At 36.5% G+C, this 12298-nt stretch overlaps 1 protein-coding gene across 22 annotated transcripts in view; it reads right to left on the reverse strand.

The window, feature by feature from the left end:
* CEP290 (centrosomal protein 290) overlaps positions 1-12298 on the reverse strand; it is an 87219-nt gene that overhangs the window by 2747 nt on the left and 72174 nt on the right. For 20 of the 22 annotated variants that reach the window (XM_008527131.2, XM_070600060.1, XM_070600048.1 and 17 more), the window contains 8 exons: positions 11678-11812; positions 10397-10483; positions 8539-8703; positions 7877-7999; positions 6675-6847; positions 3460-3601; positions 2233-2306; positions 1538-1632 (listed from right to left, as the gene is read on the reverse strand). In XM_008527131.2, coding sequence (XP_008525353.1) covers positions 1538-1632; positions 2233-2306; positions 3460-3601; positions 6675-6847; positions 7877-7999; positions 8539-8703; positions 10397-10483; positions 11678-11812 — 994 coding nt within the window. Of the gene's footprint in view, positions 1-1537; positions 1633-2232; positions 2307-3459; positions 3602-6674; positions 6848-7876; positions 8000-8538; positions 8704-10396; positions 10484-11677; positions 11862-12298 lie in introns of those variants that run through there. The other 2 variants (XR_011534703.1, XM_070600068.1) reach the window with 2 other exon arrangements.

Genomic DNA, 12298 nt, shown 5'->3' on the forward strand with positions numbered 1-12298 from the left:
AGAGAGGTTGACGTGTGTAACCTGAGTCACTGAGAGGCGATGCAGCAAAGCGGTCAAGAGCAGAGATGGGCAGGGAGCTTTGGAGTTTCATGGATTTAGGTTTAATCCTGCCTCGGCCACTTCCTGGCTATTGTGACCTTGGGGCAGGTTACTTAACCTCTTTGAATCTGTTTCTCACAGGTAAAACGGAGACAACAGTACCTACCAGAGAGAGTTATAAGCAATTACAGAATGCTTGTAAAGCACTTAGCATAGTGTCTGGTAGAACTCACATAAGGTAGCTTTAATACGAAGTAGCAACAGGACTATGTGGCAGGACATTGAAAAAGCTGTATGAAATAGTCAAAGATTGTACAGAAAGAAATTGGTATAATCCTTTGGAACAGAATTTGGCATTTCCATCAAGCTATCATATAATATATATACAATCCTCATTATTTGCAGTAGTTCTGTTCTACAAAGTTAACATGAACAATGAATTAGCAAATGAACCATTGTTCTTAGGGAAAACACATATATTGTATACACACACACATATTTCAGACAGATTATAATCTTAAATCCTAGAAACAACTCATCCTGGTAGATTGGATTTTCTTTGTTTTATAAGAGAAAATAAAGTTCAGAAGTGTCAATGAGTCATGAGGCTGCCCCACTAACAAGTGTCAGAGTTGGGATTTAACCCCGTCCAACAGGCCCGACAATGAGGGCTTCTTGCCCTCTGCTGCACCTCCCACTACTGTCTCCATCCCCTGGTCATCTCTGTAGGAAAGCGGAGACGAGAATGCAGAGCGTTGCCTTGTTACAGGACCTCACCTGGGAAGGTATGGGTCAGACAACTTAAATTTTTCACTGCTCTGTCTATGTCCATAAAAGGGCCATGAGTCCTGATTTTGGGGTTACTAGTAAACTTTAGTGAGTAGGGGAATTAGCAAACGCAGACTCAGCAAATAAAGAGGATCAACTGTTCGCTGTGTGTATGTATGTATATACCTTATGTGTGTGTATATATATATATGCTTGCATATGCACATAGGAACAGGGGAATGATTCCTAATCACTTCTGAGTGGGAATGGAAGGGGGTAGAAGGCTAGATAGTCTTACTTTGTAAAAGGGAAAAAGAATATAGGCCATGTTTACTTACATCTAGTTTTAAAATTAATAACAACAAAAAGACTAACATTTAGAAGAAAATCTTCACAGGGCTTAAAACGGCCTATACTTAGAAACTGGAAGCAACAAACCTAGTATTTTCACTGCTGAGCCTTGTATCGCGATCAAATCTGTAACACCCAGATGGAACACAAGGAGAAAAACACTTGAGTACTTGCTACTCAATATTACAAACAACTCAAAGGGCTCAATGGGAATATTATTGTTGCATGGAGGAAAGAAATACTTCTAAACACTTATATCAGGGATGTGATTTTTATAGGAAGCCAGTCAGCAGAAATGTGTGAACAATCAAAAAAGGCAAACCCTAATTCAAATCTTGGGTTAGCAAACATTCTATAAATATGTTATAAAATACATTACCAGGTATGGTGCTCTCAGCTCCACTTGGGTCTTTGTTAACTTCTATCTGATGGATTAATTCTGCTTTTTCTTTTTCCAGCTTACTATTAGCTAGTCTAGAACACAATGATAATGTATTAAACAAACAAACAAAAACCAGACATCACTCCACAGATTATATGGGCATTTCTTATGAACTGTGTAATGTGCTTAGCGCTTGCCGGTATTTGTAAAGGTAAACATTTATTCGTTTACTCTCACTGCTGCAATGCTACCATTCTCAAACAGAGATGACAGAATCAAAATTATTCTTGTTTTTATTAAAATCTGACCTGATGTCATCTTCAAGAGTAGTTTTCCTATTGGAGAAGACTCATGAAAGAATGCTACACAGAACCCTGAGAGTAAAGAGTTTTTTTTTCTCTCTCTCATTAACATTTAGCTCTTGGAGGCTAAGGTCTAATACATTTTATGCTATTGAGAAAGTTTAAACTGAGTTACAAACTTGACACCTATATTAGGTTCTGGTAAACCTTTTTTCAGTATTTATTATGTAAAAGATACAGTGATTGGCATCAGAAGGATAAAATAAGGCTGATAAGCCTATAAGGCAGCAACATTGAAATATCCTAGTCTCTAGATATAGCAAACCTGGTTATATTAAAAGATAATTAAAAGAAAAGAAAAAAATGTAGTCATATGAACAGATAACGTACCTAAGAACCTGAAGCTCCCGTTGAAGGCCTTGCTCTGTCTCAGCACCTTCAGGAATATGTTTGAGAATCTCAATCTTTGGGCACAATGAAAAATTAGAAGACAAAGTTTGAGATGGAAATATGAAGTTTTATAAAGATACACATTTTCAATAAAGCATGATATTAAAAGTTGGGTTTTCAAAAGCAGATATGAGCACACAGCTACAGTGTTCTATTTACTATTCATTCAACAATCACTTATGAGTAACTACTGCATGCCGGCCATTGTCCTAGGCACAGAGGGTGCAGCAGTTAAAGAAAACAGGCAAAATCCCTGCCTGCATGTTCCCATGGTCCTTACATTTTTAGTGGAGGAGGACAAACAGTGAGCATGTGATGTGCTATTATAACAGTGCCAGATGGAAGGAAGGGGTATCAAGAAAAATGACCCAGAGTAAGAGGATAGAGAGTGATGGAAGGCGGCGTAAGGTCAGGGAAGGTCTGAGGAGCCAGCATTTAAGCAGACACATGAAGTGAGGGAGTTAGCTATGAGAATATTTCGGTGAACAGTATTCTAAACAAGAGAAACAAGGGCAAGGCCTTGAAGCTAGAATGAGTTTGGTTTGTTCAAAGGACTGAAAGGTCAGTGTGGCTAGAACATTGTGAATGAGGCGGAAAGTAAAGATGAGGCTGGAGAGGAAACCAGATGCCACGCAGGTCCTCGTAGACTATGAAAAGAACTTTAGGGTTTTATTCTAGGGTAATGGGGAACCACTGGAAGATTCTAAGGATGGGACTGCTATGATTTATGTTATGCTTTAAAAGGATTACTTGGCAGCGATGTGGAAAACAGATCGGGGACAGGGAGAAGGTGAAACAAGGCAAGAGTGGACGCAGGGAGACCAGTTAGGAAATTATTGCCATAGTTCAGGCGTGAGGCAACGGCCTGCACTAGACGGGCAGTGTTGGAGATGCTGAGACGTCCTCAGATTTGGGATATATTTTCAAAATAGAGCTGCCATGATTTAATATAAAAGACGTGAGCTATGAGAGAAAGAAAGGAGTCAATGATGATCTAAAGTTTTTGGCTTGAACAAATGGGTGAACGGTGCTACCATTCACTTCGATGGGCCTTCTAGGGGAGGAAGTAGTCCAGAGTTCATTTTTATCTACACAAGACAATTGCCAGGGAGGGGCTTGAGATATAATGCATTATTTTATCATGTAAAGAGAAATTACATTACTTGCCTGTTGCTCAAGGTCTTCTGTGTATTTCTTAACCTTCTGTTCCCTCTCTGCTGCTTGTCTTACAAGCTGTTTAAGATCAGTAAGGCTTTGGGCTTTTCTGGCAATATCGGTTTCCAATTCTTTCAACTTGGTTTCATACATTCTAAAAGTATAAAGGGAAAAAAATGATGTAGACATGGAAAATAATTTCTCTCACCAATTTAAAAGCCAGTTCAAATCGCTACACTAAAAATAAAGAAGAAAATCTTATTATATTGTTTCTTCCAGTCAAATCTTTTGCTACATATTGATTTAGCATTAGCAATGAGACAGGCCATTTGAAATAATTAAGAGACAGGCCATTTGAAATAGAAGGTTTAGGTGTTTCCTTAGGCTATAAACATGGATGGAGCCTGAATTTGACCACTGTGAAAGCTTAAAATTAAGACCTTTTTCAGTAACAAAACAAAAAAATAGAAAGTAAAATTCACCAGAATATTAAATTCTGTATTCTTGGATATTCTTAGGAATATCTTTAAAGATCGCAAATTAAAGCATTTCATACACACACACACACACACACACACACACATACAAACATACAATGCAAAGGTAGAACAAACCAAAAGGACACTGCTGGGAGAGGGAAAAGAATGTGCAAAAGCATGGGCGTCAGAAATGGCATGTGATGGGGGAGGGGAGGGATGAAGCTTATAAAAATCTGAATATACTTGTATCCTTTAAAGAAATGATCAATAGTTTAAAAAAACCCAGACTCCCAAAGAAATTTTTAAAACATTGAGCCAAATGGTTTTATAAGCACATCCTATCACCTTAAAGGGAGACAATGCTTATAATATCCAAATGTTTCCAGAGAAAAGAAAAGGAAGGAATGTTTTGGCCACAAAATCAGGTAAGGACAGTACAGGAAGGGAAATTATTATCTCAGTACATTAAAGAAGTTTTTGATAAATCTTAGAAACTTAGATTAGAAGGCAACCTCCTCCCCCTGACAAAGACTCTCGGCAAAGTGGTGTAACATCAGTAGTTCACTCCCTCACTTCCTTCAGTTCTCCACTCAAATCCACCCAATCAGAGAGGCCTTCTCTGATCACCCATCTAAAACAGCTCCTGCATCAGGGCCTGTTGCGGCTGTCAGTATGAGGCCTGATACAGAAGAGGTGTCCTTAGTTTGTTTGAGTAAATAATGGAGCAACTATAAAGATTTCAGCATGAGGAAGACAATGTGTCATGGGCCCCAAAACAGATCTTTAAACCACTTTACTGAGCTGGGTGTATAATCCCAGCTCCAGACCTTAGCAAGTTTTTTGGTGGATTTAGGGACGCTTGAGGCCAAGGACCAGAATGAACTTTCTCTCAAGTGGTTTCTACTAGGACTTATGTCTTTTTCAAAAGAGATTACAGAAGACCTACTCTATGCTCAGTTACCTGTACACTTGTCAAATTAAAAACACATAAATGATGCAAAATTCAAAATCATCTTCAGTTATGGTTAAATATCATCACCTCTCTCAAATGTTTATAAACTTTATAAACCCTTTTCATCTTAATATTTTCTGCAGCCTCAAAGTATCCTCTTTAGAAAAGGAAGGACAAGGATTATCATCTCCACAGATGAAAAAGACTTGAGCTCACAGAAAAGATGTAATTTACTTAAGGTTACAATGAGAATTAGATGTTTCTAAGCCATGGAAGCTACCTGGCTCTCTGAAGGAACCTAGGCAAAGTAGGCCTTTGAGAAATACATCTAACATAAACCAGAGTCTTGCATGTAGCAGATACTAAGTAAATATCTGCTGAATAAATATGTCTCAAAGTAACTCAAAATTCTTTCTGAATCTATATGTGATTGTAGAAGGAAATAAAGGACCAACCAAGAAATCAACTGACAGGGTTGCTGGCTGAGAATCTCTGCTGGGGTCCAAGCAGACAAAAGAAGAGACCCCTTCTCCTCCTCATACTACCACCCATATTATTTCACTTAACCATCAAGCTAGCCCTCCCACAGAATTAAGGGAGAGCTAGAGGGAGGAAGACTGGATTCTGAGTCTATCAGTATGGTATTAGGACAGGAATGAAGGATCCTTCTCCAGGACTGCCTGGCCACCCGTGCTGCCCTCTAATCTACCTGCATAAGCTTTCTCTTTTCTCCTCAGACTTGGTCGACAGGGGCAAGTGCAGAGCAGCAGGCCCAGTATGGGACTTGCTGTAGCCTTACAGTATTAAGGCTCCTGTCCTAGTTGGAGTGATGTGACTGCCATCCCATCCCTCATCAAGTCCACTCTAAACAGCAGGTAGGGTAGATGTATCCCTTGAAGACACTGAAGGGGAAGCTGGGGATGGATGGACACAAGGAACTGTATGAATACGGTACGATAAAGATGAATTTGCCTTTGAAATGGGGCCAGCAGATGTAAAGACCACAACTTCCTATGGGATGAATTTAACATGAAAGGACAGGAGCAGGATCTCATTGGTCTTTGGCTTCTATATTCCTTGAAGCAGCTATTTAAGGTTGGAAATGAGAATGACACAAGAACCACGTGAGGTGATAGTGGTAACGAACATATGAATGTTTACTTGTGAATTCTCACCACCTCTTTCACAGCCACAAAGATTAGTTTCACAGGCAGGAATCACACACACTTGTAGGAAAGGTACACAGGGTGGGAGAAAATCAAGCGTCAGAAAGACCTAAAGCTATTGCTGAATTCATCTGTTGGGGATCTCTGAAGAGCAAGTTGCCCAGAATGTAACTCCCAAATTGCAGCACAACCAGATCCACTATGCCACAGGTATACTGACAAGGGAGCTCAATGGGGCCTCGCTTATCTTGAGTTAGAAAATGAACACAACGAGGAGGGTGAATTGTAGCGGAGAAAAGCAGCATCAGGAGAAGCTGGGCACCATCAGTCCAGGCTCATGGCTGACAGCAACTTCATGGTGCCCACCCAGCTCTGACATCCTCAGCCTAGCCCCAGCTCTGCTCAGTTCCATGCCCTACCACTCAAGTTACTTAAATATTTTAAGGAAGAAAAAGATTCTTTGGCAATGCTAGGATAGAAAAAAACTGAGTATCATTTTAAACAATCAAATAAACATTTCATCTGGAAAGAACTAAGTTAATCAAAATAGTGTCATTTTCTTTTAAAACAATGCTGGCAAAATTTATAACTAATTAAGCTTTGTGTAACTTTTAAACTATTTGCTCCTACCTTGTAACAACAATTGATTTCCAGCTCTTGCTGTCAGCACCTTCCAGTTGTGGACCTCTACTTTCTGCAAACTGTAATCTCTTACCAGTCTCTTCTAGTTGAACTGTCATCTTCTCATTTAATATCTCTAAATTATTCTTAGCTATCCGCAATTTCTCTGCAGCTTCAGTTTCCTATCATTAAAAGCTAATTAGTATATTATGACAAAGCATAACACTATTCTCACAGATGCAACATATTTAAAATTACCACTACAGATTGGAAAACAAAAATAACTAGAGTTCTTTCTAAATGCTGATTAAAATTCCAATAAAAATCCAATGTTTCCTGTACTCTAAAATAGCAATATGATCATAATAATTAGAACACCAGATCACATAAATGAGGTTAGAAAAATCCACTTACAGGTACTTTACTCTAGTGCTTACTTTACATTTGTCATTTTGTTTTGTTTTGTTACTTCAAATTTGTTATTTTTGTTTGTACTCTTTTTAGAATAATGAGATAGTTTATGTATTTATACATTTAAGGGTGTTTTGTTTTGACTCCCTAATACTTATGAGACCTAGCTATAAGCATAAATTCTAAGTACCATAGATTATCTCCACTATTACACATCCACATTCAAAGCACAGCATTACTCTGACCTCACAATATATTCAGATACTATTGTAACTAGTTTAAAAATATCAATTTCAATTTACTCACTGGATCATTCATAAAAATAACAATACCTATGTGTATGGGGCAAGGAATATATTTTGCCACTCAAATGGAAATTTTACTTTTTGTTTAACAGCTTCATTTACTGCTTATCATACATCATGCATTGTTCTAAGTCATATGCACAAATATTACCTCACTTAAACTCCACAGCATCCCTGCGAAGTAGATGTACTTATTATTCCCATTGGTATAGAAGAGGAAATTGAAGGATAGAGAGGAGTTAGTAGCTTGTGCTAGTTCCCACAGCTAATAAGTAACAGAGCTAGGATTTGAATCCCAGCCATGGAGCTTCTACGTTATACTGCCCCTTTATTAATTTTTCTTTTTCAATGTTCTTCATGGTGAAAGGATCACATGCATAAAAACACAATTCCTAAATCTCTTAATATCTACTTTGAATAGATACCCTCATCCGGTTTTTCCAAGATGTATTAATTAACATGCAGAATAATTATAATCAGTCATCGAAGTCATACTTTTTTAAGTTCTTTACGAAGCCTTTCATTTTCAGCAACAATTTTCTCTGTGCCTTTGGTCTTGGATTCATAGCGCATGCTCAACTGACGTCCAAGATGAACTTTAAGTTTTTCTAATTCAGCCTAGTAATAAAAAATACTATACATTATCAAAGCAAGGAAACAAAATAAAAGATGATCTTGTAAACTCATAAAACTTAATTCAAAGTAGTTTTAGAGACCATATTTGATATGATCAGAATTAAAGCCTTCTCTTTAATACTGGTCATAGAACAGAGGTTTCCAATTTTGGCTACACATTAGAATGAGATGATGGCTTAAAAAAAAAATCACAATAGCTATGGTAGGATCCACCCAAAATAACCTAATCTATTTCAGAAGTGTGGGCTTAGGCATCTGTATTTTTGAAAATAGAGACAATTAATTATTTTATGCTGCCAGAGTAAGAACCATTGGTCTTGGAATTATAAGATGATCAAGTGCAGCCGCTCTTAACTCTTCCCCTTGTCTCCAAGTTCTTTCTATTTGTGTAAAATATCTACTGCATTCATTAAAGCCATTTTATTTATATAGTAGCACTATATTTAAAATTTTCCTAAAAAAATTAATAAAAATTCTAATATTAAACCATTCCATACAAATAATCATATTAAAAAAATTACCTTCAACTTTTCATTTTCCAGCTCAATATTAGCCATTTTTTCACTGGTCAGGATTCCTGATGCTTTTTTCAACTGTTCATTTTCCCTTTGGACTTTTTCAACTACTTTTTTCATTAAACCAATGGTTTTTTCTAGTTCTGGGATTGTCTTTCCACTTCTACCGGACTACAAAAGAATATGTTAGCTTTTTATTTAATCAAATATTTTAGAGAGTATAATATAAGTACCAATAACATAACAGGCTCATTATTATACTCACTGCTGATTCCTAATATTTGAAGCCAAAGCTTGTATTAATTCAATTCATCATGACAATAACCCTATGAGATAGGAATTATAATTCTCGCTTTACATACAGGAAAATCAAGACTCAGAGAATGTGATATTCTTAAAGTCATGCAGCTAATAAGTAACAGCTTAGTCTAGCCTTGATGTCTGTTCCAAATGATTAAATCTAAGAACCTAAACATTTTATTTAGCTAATGTTCTTTCCAGCATACCAGAGTTTTCTTTATATGGAATAAAACCACAAAGGAAAAATTGTGTCTTTAAAGAACTCATGAGTTAACAAATTCAAACTACAACATAACAGAGACAATCTTCTCTAAGAATACCCACTGATTAGAAATTCAGTTTCTGTCAAATATAAATAGGAGAGACATCTGAAATAAAAAACCTGGTGAACCGTTATCAAAAGAGATGGGTCACAAACTAATAAGTTTACCTGCTTACAATTTAAAATAAAAAGTTTTTTAACAGTTGAGTAAAATAATCTATTTTTTGCACTTTAGTCAGTATTCACATTGTACAATGAATAAACCTAAAATATAAGCTTTTACATAATTTTAATATATACTATCCTAATTAACTTCGATAGAAAAGGCCAAATTAACATAAAGATTTTTATTTATGAAATAAATGGCGACTGTCAGCAAGATATTTGTTCTAAATACTTTTCTAATAATACTCTTCATATTTTCACCAAATCATCATATATTTAGTATTATTATTTGAATAAGTTTTTATATTATGATTGTTTCCATTTGTGCTATTTGCTAACATGAGATCAACAAGGGCTTAAATCTTTGACCTTGGCCTCGTAAGCAATTATTCATTGTAAAACGTGAATAAAAAATAACATGCGGGGGCCAGCCTGGTGGTGAAGCAATTAAGTTTGCACGTTCCACTTTGGCAGCCCAGGGTTTGTCGATTTGGATCCTGGGCACGGACCTACGCACCACTTGTCAAGCTATGCTGTGGCAACCATCCCACGTGTGAAAAAGTAGAGGAAGACGGGCACTGATGTTAGCTCAGCACCAGTCTTCCTCAGCAAAAAGAGAATTGGTAGCAGATCTTAGCTCAGGGCTAATCTTCCTCAAAAAAAAAAAAAGTAAAATAAGGGAAGAAAAACGCGAGAATATAAAAACAAAAAACCAGGAAAAATATTTACAGAGCATTGTACTAAGTTGCCAGGGATATTATAAAAAATAGTTACAAAATGTTAGAATTGAACCAACGAGTTCGAACCAAGGAGTTCGCAGTTACCTCAATGAACAGAAGGAAGATTCGTGGAAGTTAAATGTTTTCAAGGTGTGGAAGGCTATGCAACGAAAAAGGGATGTGGAATCCAAGTGAAATAAAAAGCATGTAAGGTGTGACAGATGATAAAGTACATTAACTTGAAATACAAGGAAAGGTTAATGAGGTTTTCCATTGCAGATGCAGCAGAATAAAAACTGGAACCAGAAACACTAGTCGAGGCATATCACAATTTTATGACACATCCAAACTTTTTTTTCTTTTCCAGCTTATCGCTTCTGAAACCAAACAAACGTACGGTGTATTCTCACATACTCACCCCTCTAACATGGCCAAGTTTCCGCTCAACTTCTGCTTTTTCTTTCTTAAGGAATTCACACATTTCCTTCAAATCTCCTACTTGATTCTAAAAGATTACAGTAAACATGTAACAGTTTAACGGAGCTATAACCATGGGAGAGGAAAGGCAAACGATTCATCTGAACCATCAACCTCTTCAACTGCAGAGCCCAGCTGAACAAGCGGGTCTCTACAGCAACACGGGGATTCTGAACAAAGACATATGTCGAATCCAAGTGTATTAATACAAGAGCATTTTGTCCATGAATTTCAAGAAATATTTTCCACATTATTGCCTTAGCATACACTATAAATGTGAATTTAGAACTCTGATTTTAACTGTCCCCAAAATTACATACATAGATCCTTACCCACACAGTACAGACGAGCAGCTAATTAAACTTCTAACACTGGTTTCAACAGTGTAAAACCAAAAACGACAAGCAGGATACAGCTTAATTATATGATTACCAGTGGAATTAACAGATTGCTAATATTCTAGGTTAGAAAACAGAATTGAAACAATTAGCCAGCCAAGAGACAAAAAAAATTCCCATAAATAGGATAAGATTTGGAAAACCAAAGATAAACTTTTTATAAACATCAAAATAAAATGAAATTTCTAAGAGACAATTAATCTAATATTTTTTTAATTTAAAGACTTTATTCTTTTAGAGATATCCTAATATTTTAAAGTGTAACAACTGTTAACGAAATACACCAATCATCTTCTTGCCTCGGGACATTTGAACTCGCTATTTCTGTTGTCTGGAACTTTTTCCAGTGTCTCTATGACTCACTTCCTTACCTGTCCCCTAGCTCTCTGCTAAAATGTCATTTTATTAAGAAAGCCTTTCCTTACTATCATATTTTAAACAGCAATTCCCCACAGCCCAATGCAAAATACACATACACACCCTACACATCAACCATGCTTTTTCTCCTTCACACTTACCATCAGCTGACACACTATATACTGATTTGTTTATTATCTGCCTTCCCCACTAGAAGGTAAGTTCTACAAGTGCAAGAACATTTTTGATTGCTGATTCTCAGCACCGACAAGAGTGGCTGACACAATGTAGGCCCTCAACAAGTAACTGTTAAATGGACAAACGAAGAAAGTATAACACTACCATGATAGTCTATGAATATGAGTTTTGACTTCTTCATAAGCTAATATGATATATATAATCAAGTAGGAAGAAAAAAGTCTTCAGGTATTAGATTTCTTAACTACAACAAACAATGTCAAATTTACCTTTAATCTTGGCAAATCCTTATTTGCTTGTTCAAGTTGAAATTTTAGTTCAATATTTTCAGATGACAACTTCAAGTTTTCCCTCTGAAGCTCCTGTTCTCTTTTACAATGATCATCTGACTCTGTTCCTGAAGTCTTCAGGAAAATGAAGTTAAGAATATTTTTAAGGTTTAATAAATAGAACCTGCATAAGAGATACTAGATAAGAAAATACTACGCTAAAAGGGAACATTTTTCCTCAATGGAACATGAGAAAATGGGAGAGCTCTAGAGAAAACAATCAACCAACCAAAAATAAATAACTGAGAACATAAAACTTGCAGGAGAAAAGGTAATGTAATTTGTTTTAATATAGGAAGCAAAGTCAAGTATGACTTAATAATGTCCATGCATATAATGCTTCCACATACACTCTTCTAATGATTAAACTAATTTACAGTGTTTTTTCCAGTCCAAAAATAAAACAGAACTATCACCCAACTGTTCCAGATAGTATTGTGCCCCAGTACCCCACCTCATTCCCGCCCCGCTCAAATTCACATGTTGAAGTCCTAACTCCCAGGATCTCAGAAGGACCTTATTTAGAAATAGGGCCTTTTCAGAGATAACCAAGTTAAAATA

The sequence above is a fragment of the Equus przewalskii genome, chromosome 29, assembly GCF_037783145.1.
Source record: "Equus przewalskii isolate Varuska chromosome 29, EquPr2, whole genome shotgun sequence".
In the NCBI taxonomy this organism is placed as follows: domain Eukaryota; kingdom Metazoa; phylum Chordata; class Mammalia; order Perissodactyla; family Equidae; genus Equus; species Equus przewalskii.